Below are 14,725 nucleotides of genomic sequence, written 5' to 3' on the forward strand. Positions count from 1 at the left end.
TGCTAAATTAAAGAGGATGGAATTCTCTACATATATGCAGTCACTGATTATTTTATTCAGTGATGAACAATGAAATAGTTTGACCACATTCGTTTTCAATTTAAAATATCGTGTTCAAACGGCAGTATATTTTTAATGTAGTTTGGGGTTTTACTATAGTCATCCAAGAAGCTACTTTTGAGTTTAACAAAATAAAGCATTAGAAATAACAGAAGTCAAGTTGAGCATAACATTGTGCTACAGTCCTAAACTGCACATGTACAAAAAATACACCAGGTAAATACATAGCATGAACAGATCTGAGATTATACCACACACTGATATTTACTTATTTACATCTTGTGTAATTGTGCTTTGCATTGTTCATGAAAATAATTCATTTTTAGCTTCTGATTTAGTTTTTAGTGCTAGGAAGTATTTGATTTCTTCAGTTTTATGTTAAATGTTTTCTGCTGTTAATGTAAAAATGAGGACCAGAATGCTTTCACTTGAAGTCATATGTAACCTCTGTCAGTATATTTAGACTTGTTCTGAAATAGCTTCTGTTTTTCTTCTTTTCCCTCTTTAATAAGGTGTTGTCAGTTTTGTTACTATGGCCAGGCTATTTCATCATGATCTTAGGGAGCAATCTAATTTTCAACTGTGTAAAAGAGAACTTCCTGACTTGTCAGTTGCCATACTTAAACTTAGTATTTTATTTTAGACTTTCAGTCCTGATGGTCGCTGGCTAATAACTTCATCAATGGACTGTACCATTAAGACTTGGGACCTTCCATCTGGATGGTGAGTCAATTGAAAAAGCTATAGCAAAACTTCTTATAGTCTGTCTCTTAAATGGTAAAAAGTCATTCTTGCTTGATTATGTCACCGAACTCTACTATATGATACTCAAAGTTATACATGGGGAAAGAGCACAGTATCCAGTATATTAATTGTGTACGATGCTAGCAGTCATAGAATTGTAGAACAGCTCAGCTTGGAAATGGCCTTTTAAGATCCTACCTTTCATGGAAAAGGTAGCCTAGACGGGATAATTTAGCACCCTGACCGGTTTCATCTTGAAAATCTACAACAATGACCTCCTGGGGAAGTCGTTACAGTAACTGTTCTCACTGTTAAAAATGTCATCCATCAAGATAAAACATCTCCCGGTGCTACTTGTACCTTTTGCCCCTGGTCTTCTTCATTTGGCTTTGTACAAAGGGAGAGACTTCATCTTCTTCCTAGCCTCTCTAAGTACTGGAGTGAGGTCCCCGAGAGCCTTCCTTTCTCCAGGGTATAAAGACCTTGTTCTTTCCCTTTACTCAAAGGTCAAGTGCTCCAATCCTTTGGTCATCTCCATAGCCCTCCTTTGGACCTTCTGCATCTGTCTGTGTCTTTTTTGAACTGTTGGAATCAGAACTTGGCACAGTGCTCCGGGGTGGCCTAAGAAGGACTGAGTAGAGTATGATCCCCTCTCTATCTCTACTAATGATGCCACTGCAGATGCAGCCTGATCTGATCCAATTGGCCTTTGTTTCCATAGCAGCACACTGCTGACTCGTGCTCAGCTTGATGTCTGCCAGGACTCCCAGGTCCCTTTCAGCAATCCTGCTCTTCAGCCACGTAGATCCTAACCTGTTTCGGGATCTTTGGTTATGTCTTTCCACATGCAAGACCTTGCACTTCTATTCATTAAACCTCAGACAGTTCTTGCTTGACTACTGTGGCAGTCTGTCCAGGTCCCTTTGTAAGGTGGCTCTTCATTTTGAGAGATCCACCTCACCCACCTGGTTTACTATCATTAGCATGGTTGGTGGAGGTACTTTAAATCCTGTTGTCCAGATCATTTATCTTCTAAACAGCACAGAGGCTAGAATCAATCACCAGGGGACCTGGCTCGTGACAGGCTGCCTGCCCAGGCTACAACAATTGATCACCACATTGTGATTGTAGCTTGTTGGCCAATTTCCTACCTGTCTCACAGACCACCCAGCTACTCTGTATCTTCCCTTTTTGGCTAGAAGGCTGTCGTAAACATTGTGGAGTGCTTTGTTGGCGTCCAGGTAATTAATATCCACTGCTCTTGTAGAAAGTGGCCAGGTTAGTCATGATTTGCCTTTGGTAAATCTAGATCTGTGTTGTCTATTCCCAGTCATCTGCTTCAATTGGCTTGCAGCAGTTCCTAGGAGGACTCGTTCCTTTACTTTCCCAGGGGCTGCAGTAAGACAGGTAAGAGGGCCCATACTTTCCTGGGTCCTCTTTCAGGACCTTCATGTGAATGTGTGGCATTTGCCTTCTTCCAATCATCAAGAACATCCTCTGATTTCCACTTTTCAAAGATCATGGATGGGTGTTGCAACTATGTCAGGCACTTTTCTTAAAACCCTGCCAGTTTCATTTCTTGTGGAACCTTAACCTTTCTGACTGCATCTCTGCATATCCTAGCAAGGCTCTTGTCCTCGATGAGTATTTGGCTGTCTTTCCATAGCTGGTATGCTTCTTTCCCTCCCTTTTAAGCATACCCAAAAGCTGGTCATTAAACCAGGACAGTCTCTTGTTCTGCCTTCTTCTTATCCCATTGCCAGGGATGGATGGTTCTTCTGCCTCCAGGATGCTGTTCTTGAATGACAAGTCATCTTGGTTTGTGAGCAGTAAATAGAGTGGTGTACTGTTCCTAGTCACGTCCAGCATTAGTGGCAGGAAGTAGTCCTCAGGACATTCCAGGAACCAGACAACTTGTTCACCGCTATGTTATTTTCCAAACGAATGTCCAAGTAATGGAAGTCACCCAACTGGACTGGGTGTTGTGCCCTTTTTTTGGGAATACACATTAGCAGTGTCTTGAAGATATGATGAAATGTGGAGTTTTCATATAAGTATGAATAAGTGTGAATTTTTCTGGAAGTAGCTCCTTAATGTAAATGGAAAGAGTTTGCCTAAAGTGAATGCTTTCTGATATGCTGAAGGATTAATCCATTTTGTTTTCTGAATAGAGCCCATTCTCACTCACATTCACTTTAACATATGATAAGCTTTGCTTCAGAACTACAAGAAGTTCTGATCAAGCTGAAATCCAGACATACACGAAATACATGACACGCACTGTCTTTGAAAATGATTAGACTAGTTTTTTATTTGAGAAAATTTGTAAATTTTCTTAATTTTTTATTTTAAGAAAAGGTTTTCCTATAACTGCAGGCTGAGGAATATATTGGAAAGGAACAGCTCTTCATAGAAAGTCAGGTGCTTGATTTACTTCTACTATAAAACGTTTGCTGCTTAGCAGAAGAATGGAATTATAAACTGTGCATTCTAAAGACTGAGCTTTGATATTGAAAAGACGGAAAATAATTAACATGACTAATACAGAAACATGATTAACATGACTGAGTCTTAAGTTACAAAAATACCTACTGACTTTAATATATGTCATACCATTTACTTATTGAGCATCTGTTTTTACTTGGGAATGCAGCTTAACTGTTTGTGCTTGCTTATGTAGGGCTTTATAAGAATTGGGGAGAAATTATCAATCTATGTAGAGGTTCTTACAAGCAGGAACCTTGGTGTTACTCAAAGTTTTTTTCCTGCAGTACACCTTGCATAGACATATTTTCTGTGAAAATCATGGGCATGTCTCACATTGCCCTTCCAAGACGGACAGATTTTTTTTTCTGAACTCTGTAATTTTAATCATGGCTTAAATTTCATACGTAGGGAAGACTTGATTAAATTTATTGTTACTTCTGTTTTTCATTATGGCTACTTTATTGAACAATAATTTTCAGATACTGATACAGATAGTGGTAAAAGTATGGATTTACAACTAAAAGCAGCATTTACGGTAAATCTTCCAGCCACTGTACGCTCACTGATACACGTTCTAGCACTTACTGGTTCAATGTTTGTATATTTTGTTGTAAGTAGTGAATGATGTGGCTCCTGCCTGATTAACTTTTAACTTGTAATGTTTGTCTACCAGCATGTAAATGAAATTAAAAGTTCCATTGAAAGTACAAAAGTGGATTTCTAAACTTGATTTATCAAACCTTTGTAAAAGTGCTGAGTACCTAAGAAAATACATGCTCGCAAGATTTTACATTTTAAACCCCTCTGTTACATTAATATATTTCTGTGAACTGAACAGGTTTGTGGAACTAGCTGCTTCTTGCTTTACTTTTGTTTAATGTCTGTAAAGAGCAATCCCTTTATTCATGCTTTCTATTCAGTTTTTATTGCTTCTGTCAATGAACTACTTGTCACATTCAGTTACTTAAAATTTCAAGTAACTGAAATTTGTACCTCAAAGTGACAGGCCATGCTATGAAAGTGAGCTTAAAAGGAAGTCTACTAGGGTATGCATCATCAGCCACTTAAAAGTGGCTTGTTAAAACTGTCACACATCCTTTAATATTGTAACTTTCTTTTTGTTGTCTTTTTTAAGTTTTCTGTATTAGTAAAAGGAATGATCAAGGAACAATAAATATATCTTGTTAAAGTTCTTATAGTGTCAAGAGAAAATATTGGAAATGATCAAATTTTGCAGGGAGAAATTTAAAGATCTACAAATTTTGCAGGTTCATTCTTTACTTTAGGGACATTAGACCCTAGTTTTAACCAGGTATTCTTATGAAGTTCTGAAGAGAGAGAATTGACAACTAATGGCAGAGAACTAAAAGATGAGTTCAGACCAGCATGGGGCTGACTGGAAGTATGAAACTTATTGCTGCTGAAAACGCTAGCATTAGACCTAAGGAATTGTATGTGTACAGATGGTTCAGCATATTATCCACAAAATATGGGTGCCTAAGGAGGTAGAATAAATATTCTAGCTGTAGCTGGTGTCAGAAAATTTTATAGAGGTACCGTGGTTTGTTGCCCAGTGCCATTCATTTGCTAAGTTTATATATGTTGTATTTCAGTGCTCTAATATGCTGGTTTGTATATGTGTTTCCAATGTTCTGCTTCCATTCAATCCTGTTTGTGCTGTAATTCAGATATGTATTTAAAAAAAAAAGTTTAGTTTGTTCAGGTTTTTCTTTATCTTTTCTCTTTAGCCTCATAGATTGCTTTCTGCTGGACTCCGCAGCAGTGAGCCTGACTATGTCTCCAACAGGAGATTTTCTAGCTACAGCACATGTGGATGATCTTGGAATTTATTTGTGGTGAGTATGTAGCATAACTTTTTCTGCATAGAACTTTGAGTGGGGAGGACTTCTTATAATCATCTTCATGGCAAATATATGAATGTTCTGCAAAGTATCATCTCAAGAGTTTCATCATATTTGTTTCTAAAAGAGTGAGATATTCTCTGCTGTTGTGATCTGTAGATCTTTAAATTTCTCATTGTAAAAAGATACGCTGATAATTAAGTAGTCCTTGTGTGTTTTTTTTTTCTGTTTCTTACTCTAAAGAATTCCTGGTATGCCATTCCTAAAGTTTCTCCTTCGTTCTTCTCTATTTTTTTCTGCCCTTTTTAAATGTCAGTGTCATACCATGTCACCCTCTGAAGGACTAGTTTTCTTCTCCTAGTATACAACACTGTCTGAGACTTCTTGGTACAATTTGGAAATTATGACTATTTTTTTATTATTGATAGATCAGCACAGGTGTAAAAATGCATTTTTGTTCAATTTTATAGAGATTTAAAGCAAATTGTTGGTTAGATCTAGGACTAATGTAACAGTCTGTTTAATATGTTTGTTGTGGTTGGTTTTTTTTCCTTTGTCTTTCTTTGGCAGATGGGTTTTTCTTCTTTGGCTGTAGTTTTACCTGATAGGTATTCACTTGTTAGACCTTTCTTTGTTTAAGTAAAAGTGCTTTATTGTGAATAATGGCAAATGTATTCTTGTTTACTCCTAGTTTGTATTGATAGAAAGTCATTACCAGCATTGCTTGTGTGCAGGTTCCAACTTCCAAAAACATTTGCTAAATGTACTACTCTGAAATTATGTGAAAGCAGGATGTTTGTTTATATTTGCATAATACATTGCACATACTAATTACAAGCAAGTTTTTTAGGTAATTTTGCCATTGCAAATAATACAGAAATTGTCAGTGACTGAAGTAATTTCATTTCATATTGCCATAATTTCAGACATTTTGATGATGTGTATCATCATATATCATTCTGTGTTTATCTAATAAATAAGTTTTCATCATCTTGAACAGAATCTAGTGAATAGTCAAAGTGCAGTAGTATTAGACTGAGGTAGAATTCTGTCTAAAATGTTTGTTCCCATTCACATGAAACTTGCTTTAAAAGTGGCTGTCTTATTTTCCAGGTCAAACCGTTCTCTGTATTCACTTGTTTCTTTACGGCCCCTTCCAGCAGACTATGAACCTTCTATGGTAATACTCCCTGGCACTTGCCCTCTGGAAGGTAATCTTGAATATATTTGGTTTGATGAATTTCAAATAGAAGACACTTGTGTTTCCTCAGTGAAAACTTAGTGTGTCTTAACATTCTATTTCTGAACTTTTCCTATTGTTTCTATCTTTTTTTGCATTCTTTGGCATCCTCTTTTTGTGTTAATATTACTTAATAACAATCTATTAATGTTTCTACATTCAGACGTACATAATTACATTGTGATTATCTCCACTTAATTGAGTAGATTTTGTGGGTAATAAGAAAGCTTGTGCTATTTGCTTGCTTTCTTTAAGCCCAGACTGCTGTTAAGTACCTTCAGTTGTGGCATCTGTGAGAGCGTTTTGAAATAAATACTACTACTTGGCAGCAGGAAGGAGGCTGTTGTTTGTTCTCATTTCCTCCAATGTTTTTGTCTGCATTTATGCCATGGTACTTAATTCTGTATGTTATCGTGTTGGCAACAGGACTGGGTTCAGCTCACATGCCACGTGTCTGTGTTAGTTTTCTAGTGTAAAAAAAGAAAAGGCTTAAACTGGACTTTTGACGTATTTAGTAGAAATAGTTGTGTTTTTGAAGGCCTCTAGATGGAGATCTTGTCTGCTAAATTTTGCAGTTCTCCTGAGGTTGAATACATTTCGATCTCTAACAGGAGACCTCCATCAGGAGGAGAGACACACTTAGCTGTTGACTGCACAAAAGAGCAAGGAACCCCGCTCTGTGTAAAGTGCTTCATTAAGCACGTGCTTATTTCAGATGCTTGAATTAGAAAAATGGGATTTTGCCCCAAAATTTCTAATGTTTTAATTTGTAAACTGATTCTGGCTGAATGCTTGAATTCACTGTCTGTCTTCAGCCAGTGTAAGGTTTTTGTCTGGATGCTCAAAGCTTTTAATGTTTCATTTTTCTTTATGCCTTTAGGCTTTTCTATCACATTGATGTTTTCAGCCAAGTAGTACTGTGCAAAAAGAAAGCAGAAAGTGAAGGTGTTTTCTTGTCAGTCTTTAAAATTTAGTATTTCGAGTTCTACATTTTAGCCATAATTGTTCTAAATTTAGTATTTCACAGTGTTGACAAAGTTTTGTTTCTGTGGTTTGTCAGGTATTTGTTACACTAGCACCCATGTATCTAGCTCCTGATGCATGTTTAAAACAAAAAGCAAAAGAAACAATTGTGGGTTTATTTTCATTTTTCTTAAGTTTAGTATGCATGTTCATAAAAGATATCTGTTTTTGAAAGATGCAGATGTGGCAGAAGGTGAAGAAACATGTGATGAAATGATAGAATATGACTCACCTGAGCAACTGGGAGAACAGCTGGTGACCCTTTCCTCATTACCTGAATCAAGGTGGAAAAACCTCCTCAATCTTGATATTATCAAGGTAATAATAATAGGCACACCATTGTTTATTGTAGTATTTAGATGGTGTTACTTAAGAAGCAGGTTTAAAAAAAAAAAAAAATGTTTCTTCTGTAGTGCAAAACAGTTGTCCTAACTATTCTCTTGGGTATTCAAGAAATTCCTAAGAAGGAAGAACTGTTTATTAACTCTTGCCATTATTTTTTTCACAATATGCAAAATAGCTGTCTGTACCAGATATGTCAATGCAATTTATGCATGCTCCTAAATCTAAATTTTGTCTTCAAACAACAGACAGCCATTGCTATTAAACAAAAAAAAAAAAAGAGAGAATTTGCAAAAAATACTAGCATACAGGCAGATGCCTGCTACCTGACTTTGACCTATAAGCTGCATTTATCTATTCACGACACTTGATCCTGCTTTTCTGATACTGTTCAGGATTTTGATGTAGAAGACTGCAAAAGACTACTTTTCACAATTTCTGGGATTTGATGTCCTAAATAATAGCTTCGTATTCAGTAGCAAAACATGTTTTTCTGTATGTTTACTTTTCAGTTAATCCTAGTAGTATTTGTGAAATTCTAAAAAATTCATCTCTTTAAAAGAAAATTCTCACTTGTTCTTGTTGTGATTGTGACTTTATTCAAATATCTAATTAACAGAAAAAAAACAAACCAAGAGAGCCACCAAAAGTTCCCACATCAGCCCCTTTCTTCATCCCAACAGTTCCTGGTCTTATACCCCGATATGCTGCTCCAGAGCAAGAAAATGATGCACAGGTAAAAACAAGACTCAATATAATAGTGTTTATCTAGTATATTTTTGCAACAAACTCTTAAAATAAGATTTTTTTGTCCTAATAAATCTTGCTAAAGGATTAACAGTACAGTTTTTAATGCATCTACTTTCTACTTACTGCTTTCTTTTTTGGAGCCTTTCATCCTGTCAAGAAAATAATCTGATTAAGATGTAAAAATATGTTTGCATATTCAAGTATGCTCACATACTTTTTCATGGTCTAGTCAAAGGTGGTAAACATTGGAGTGCTGGCACAGAAATCTGATTTCTACATACATCTTGAAGAAGCTCTGAGCACTAACAAATGTAAGTTGAGAAATTTCAATGAAAATTCCATTATTACTAGAAGCTAGTAATATTTTGAAAAGTTTGATTTCTAATGTGGGGCGTAAGATACACATAATACAGTAGCAAAGGCAAAAAGAAGGTCTGCTATGTATGAAGCTGAGTAGTACATAAATAGGTGATCTTTATCAGAGAAACATTGTTACTCTAGCTTGCTTGCAGCATGGATCCAAGTTCTGGCTAAAAGCTGTATATAGAAAGCAGATAAGGTTATTAAGATATTTCAGCAGATTGTAATGCTCTCATGCAGAAAAAAATATGCTCTATATTGCTTGTAATGTAAGAAAGGAAGGGAATGATGTGATAAGTAATAATCTGGTGGTTCACTGAAACATGAAAAATATCATTTGCCTAATGAGTTCTATTTTCAAAGGCTACTTCACCAAACATTCACCAAACTTACTTTTAGTAATAGTAGTTGCTTTATAATTAAAAGCTTAGGAAGAAGTAGCTAACTTAAATAATCTGTTTGGTTTTTTTTTTGACATTCACTTCTTCTTGAAATTCAGTCACTTAAGGTGCTGGTGGGGTTGACTGTACCTGCTATATTTTTCTCTTAAACTGTGCTGCTACAAAATTATTGGAATATGGATTTTTGGAAACAGTTGGCAATATAGCTGACCTGGAAACTTAAAGGGACAGCTACTGAAAGCTTTTTTATGAAGCAGTTCTGCTGGGAATTTTTCCTACCCCTTCTTAAACTCTTTTGAGATGAACAGCTTACTCAGATGCACTTGAAATGTGTTGTGTGCATACTTTATTAAGGCCATCTGTCACAAGCAAGGTGTGTTTTTTATGCTGTGTTTTTAGTATGTCAATTAACAGTGTTCTATTAAGCTGTTTCAGAGCTGCCCAGGGAAGAGTGAAACACAAGGTGAAAATACAAAAATCTAATCAAGCCCCTGCTAGCTGGCTGCAACAGGTAGCAAGCACATAGTGGTCCCCTCGGCTGCCCTCAGGCAATAGGTCTGCTCTAAGGTTTGTGCACTGCAATATCTGTGCTGATGTGTAGCATGGCTCTGTATTTGCTAGTTTGCAGGTGCCTCTTCCAAAGGCAAGTAGGCCATGCAAGTACATAGTAGTGTACTAGAAGCCATCCTAGCCTACCACTGGGATGGCGACAGGGATTTGCACCTCAGAGCAAGGCTGTAAAACATAAATTAAGATGGGCACCTTTTCCATGTTGAATGTGTACCGATTTCATACCGTGATCCTTGCTTGTTTTTTTTTATCTGTCACAGCACAAAAATTAGTTAATGCATCTTTTTAGTACTGTTAATGTCACAACTGCACTTTAGTGAATGATTTTCAGAGAAATCAAATATTCATGAGTGGAATCAAATTTAAACCACCAAAGAAATACTAGCCAATGCCTGATACCATTAGTTACAATGATATGGGAGCATAAGAAGCTGCTTCTTAGCAACTTCAGAAGCTGAAATATTAATCATAAGACAATATTTAAAATTTTCTTACCAGCAGTTATGTTTGCAAACGTGTATTTTTCTTGCTGCATTTCTAAAACAGACAATTCTCAAAGATCCAGCAGTATTGTAAAATCACGAGGAAAAGCATTTATGAAGAGGAGGAAAGACGTATTTGTAAATTTCATGCATTTCCACCAGGAATTTCCCCCTCTTTTCTAGAACAACAGGAGGAACTTACTTGACGAGCAATAATTCCCTTTGATGCACCAGATTGTTTGACCTCTCTTTATGTCAGTACCAGTAAACACTAAAGATCCCTAGTAAACTTCATATTTGGTTTGTCTCTTCTAGGGTATGTTTTTAGTAACAGCTTAAAATGCAAGTTTATACTTTCTTTTGGACAAAGAAAACTACAAAATGACTTATCAGATACTGTGTTCATCGTAAGACACAAAAATGAAAGAAAATTGATAAGAATGCAAAGGTGATACTTGTATTTCTCAAGGTGATTTACAAAAAAAAAAAAGCATTTTCCTCATTAGAGATGTATTTCTCTAAGGCCTGTGATGAAAGAAAGTTAAACACGGGGTAGCGTTTTGTGGAAAGCAAAAAGTAAGGAAACAGTAGAAATTTGAGCTGTTACTTATATATATTTCAAGAATTTTGAAGTGCTCCTGACAGATTTTTAAGATTCTTTTATACACATATTACTGATAATGTATTGCTCGATGCTTTAACACAGATGCAGTTCCACTTAATGTGCTGAAAGACTTGGGACCATCTAATATTGAGATAGAACTAAGGAGTTTGGCCCCTGAAGGTGGTGGCTCTGTGGAGGTGATGCTAAGCTTTTTGAGAATGATTGGGATGATGCTGAACAAGAAGTACAACTTCGAACTTGCTCAAGCATACCTTGCACTATATTTAAAGGTAAATATGTTTTTTTTTTTAATTTGATTTTAGTCCTGTATAAAGTGGTCACTGTCCTTTAAAACAATGAAAAAGCTGTGCAAAATGTCTGCTTGAAAGAATTACCTTAAATGGTTTCTGTGTGGGATGGTTTACAAACGACCTGGAGACTGCATTGGATAATTTGACAGTTCATCAGGTCACAGTCAAGTAAACAGGTATAATGAAGAGGACTGTGCCAGACAGGTTTTATTCTAGTATTTGCTACTGAGGATTGTTTTATTATTTGTAACATAGCTAACTTGTTAATGGTTGTTTACTGGTAAGTTAAGATTTGTTTATATTTTAAATAATTCGATGCACGATGGCTTTGCATATCAGTGGGCTGCCTTTCTTCTGTTAACTGTTAAGCTCCATAGAACTAATAAAATTAATTGTAGATGTGTGGAAATCAGAAAGTTATTGTGATAAATGCAACAGCAGTTACTCATAAAGTTGTTTTGTAGAAGATCTAAACCTTTGTGATACTCTGCTCTATGGAATTGTGGGGAAGCAATTACTCTCAGTTTAGTAGGAGAGTTGTTATGAATGTTCAGACATATGTGTTATTGAACTGAGAATATCTCAGCAGAATTAGTGCAGGGATTGATTTTATGCCAGACAAATAGGAGTTTATTCTTGGCCTTTTTTTTTCCCTTGGGTTTAAATGGAATGCATGGGGCTTTCTCCACAAGAATGAGTAGTGCATATCAATAGGTCTGTAGAGTAAAACACTTCAGGATGAGGTAATAATGAATTTTTTGCCTATTTGTTACTAATCTGTTTACTATTAGTCTTGTTCCATGGACAGGATATAATTAATAGTCGAATACATGGTAGAATTCATCTTTCTGTTCAGTTTTGTATTAAAGAAATTCAGTTAATGTATTAGGGACAGCTGTGGGCCTTACAAATGTACTCCCAATGTGAACTATAGCAGAATACTATAAATTCACCCTGAGATTTTTTTTTATTCACCAATATCTTTTGCTGTGGATTGGACAGAAAACAGCTCTGAGCTTAGTGAGACTTCTAGATTTATGCTGCAGTTGGGAAAATAACTATTCCATCCATTAATATATACATAAAATATACTGGCTTTCTGCAGGATTGAAATACTGCTTCTCTTTTTGCTTTACCAAGATTGTTATTTATTGTATGAAGAAAGCTACTATTTCCCCCTATCAGTAGAATATTCCAACAGCATTCTTCTTGAATTATGCACCACCGCTAATTAAAATAGTAATTCTGGTTGATCTCATGGGCATCTGTTTCATCTTTCTAGCCTGAAAATTAATTTGTGATGCAGGTTTTGGAAAGAGTAGAAAGTTACTCTCTATGGAAGTGTATGATTAAGATAGATTCAGCAGCAGCAGTGCAACTAGTAAAGCAGTAAAATATTTAAGATATTTTGCTGCCTTAGCCACCTAATACATATATGGGTGGAAAATAGCTTCTGAAAGACTAGCAAAATAGAGTCAGGATTAAATGGAGGGAATTAAAAGGAGAAGTATCCTTCATTTACTCAGGACTTTCCTGAAAGCACAGTATTGGAGTTGAATGAAGAAGCTGATACTCTGAATGTGTGGATAGTCTGTATATGTTTCACTAACTGCTTTTTTTTTTATTATTATTCTTTTCAGTTACATCTTAAGATTGTCTCATCAGAGCCAAGCCTACTGGAAGAAGTATCCAGATTGTCAACTCAACTTGAGGAAACCTGGATTCATTTGCGAACTCTGTTCAATCAGAGTTTGTGTGTCTTAACATACATGAAAAGTGCTTTACTGTAAATTATTTAAGAGTTTTGACAACATAAAAATCCCCTCAGAAAAATAGTACAACTTGTTGCCAAAAATACTGGATTACAATAATTATACTGGGAATTTCAATGCTGTATTTTATTCATCTGTTTATGGCAAAGTATTTTAGAACGTGCATAACTGAATATTTTGTTCAGGAAAAATGTAGTATGTGCAGCTTCAATGTACGTGTTGCATTAGTTTCTGTTATCAATGAACAAACAGTTGGAAGACCGTAGATAATGGAAGGTAACTAGTTATGTTTTCATGACCAAAAATGTAAATGAGAAAGAAGAAATACAAACAAAAGTGGGAGTGTATTTTCTGTACAGGAGACCAAAACTTCTGTTGTGCTTAATAAATCCATATTGTCGATGCAAAAATAAAAAGCAACTGAATTGCTAACAAATTCTTAATGTTGGTTTAAATTTGCAAAGGAATATAAAAAATTGTATCCCTCTAAAATCAGAGTGCTTTTTGTATAAAGTTTGTAAAAGTTCTGATGTTGGCAAACTATATGTTCACTATTTTGCTTCAGACACTTATTTCTGACACCAGGGATTTCTAGCTGCACAGCAAATAATGGAAGTTCAAAAAAAAAAACCACTGGTTTTTATAACAAGTTTCTTAGTATAATTTTGTATGCTCAATTTCTGATGAAATTAGGAGTATTTTATTAAGAGGATTGAAAATTACAGAAATAAAAGCTTAGACTTTTGAGAAATATTTTGAGTCAAATTTTATGAATTGGTATTTAGGTTTGAAATGACAGCATTTGGGAAGAGTTTGGGAACTTATGAGAGATATCTTGAACTTTGCTGTTCAAGAATACTGTCTACTGATAAAGACCCTTGCTGTTATTTCACATGCTTCACCTTAAAGGCATAGTATAACATGCAATTTTTATGAGTACTTGAAAGGTGGGCTCATTGCATTTGGCATGAACCCATCTGACTGAAATGATCATGTAGTTTTGTTCTTCTGTGTATGTGATTTTTTTTTTTATGCCATCTCATTTTGGGTCTTTAGTTATGCATCTTGGAACAAACTATCTGCAAACATGTAAATGTAGTGTGGAGTTGTTCTGCATTGTTCTGACGCTTCCTTAACTACGGTTACCACAAATTTCTCTTTTCAACATTTAATATGGAATTTTATAGACGGGCGTTTTAGCCAGTTAGGATTGAAAATACAGAGTCAGTGGGAGTGATGGACACCTGAGGTTTTTTATGAAGCACACTGCTAAAATTTCAAATCTTTCTTTGAAATATAGAATGATTAGTTTCTGATGGTGCACTTCTCAAGAACCTGTTACTCCCAATTTACTTGAATGGATCTGAGGCATACCCAAATCCCTCTAATTTCAAGGTAGTAAATAATGATAATCTGTGAACTTATAGGTGTGCCGCTGTAACTATTTGATTTAGGAGATATTAAAGAATATTTTTTTGAAGTTACTGATGTGAACCAAGGTATTAGAATATACAAAGGAGGCAGGATGTGCAGTAGTTAAATAACTTCCTCAGTGGCTGAAGGAACAGTGGAAAAAGAATTTTCCTCCTGTATAAGAGCAAAGCTCTGTCAAGTGTCAAGTCTCCAGCTGGAACAAGGAATAGATGCAAGCAGGTCCTGTATAAAAGTGGTCGCTTTTCAAGCACATTACACTGGCTTTCAGCGGTCAGCTGTTTGG

The 14,725-nt window shown here is 35.7% G+C and overlaps 1 protein-coding gene across 2 annotated transcripts in view; it reads left to right on the forward strand.

Moving 5' to 3' along the window:
- WDR36 (WD repeat domain 36) overlaps positions 1-13,761 on the forward strand; it is a 32,277-nt gene extending 18,516 nt beyond the window's left edge. The window contains exons 16-23 of one of the 2 annotated variants that reach the window (XM_038170778.2): positions 704-783; positions 5,040-5,147; positions 6,267-6,364; positions 7,592-7,734; positions 8,378-8,494; positions 8,738-8,819; positions 11,028-11,215; positions 12,877-13,761. In XM_038170778.2, coding sequence (XP_038026706.2) covers positions 704-783; positions 5,040-5,147; positions 6,267-6,364; positions 7,592-7,734; positions 8,378-8,494; positions 8,738-8,819; positions 11,028-11,215; positions 12,877-13,026 — 966 coding nt within the window. In that variant the 3' untranslated portion in view covers positions 13,027-13,761. The remainder of the gene's footprint in view (positions 1-703; positions 784-5,039; positions 5,148-6,266; positions 6,365-7,591; positions 7,735-8,377; positions 8,495-8,737; positions 8,820-11,027; positions 11,216-12,876) is intronic. The other variant, XM_038170779.2, reaches the window with a different exon arrangement.
- Positions 13,762-14,725: the final 964 nt, after the last annotated feature.

This window comes from Anas platyrhynchos, chromosome Z, assembly GCF_047663525.1.
Source record: "Anas platyrhynchos isolate ZD024472 breed Pekin duck chromosome Z, IASCAAS_PekinDuck_T2T, whole genome shotgun sequence".
In the NCBI taxonomy this organism is placed as follows: domain Eukaryota; kingdom Metazoa; phylum Chordata; class Aves; order Anseriformes; family Anatidae; genus Anas; species Anas platyrhynchos.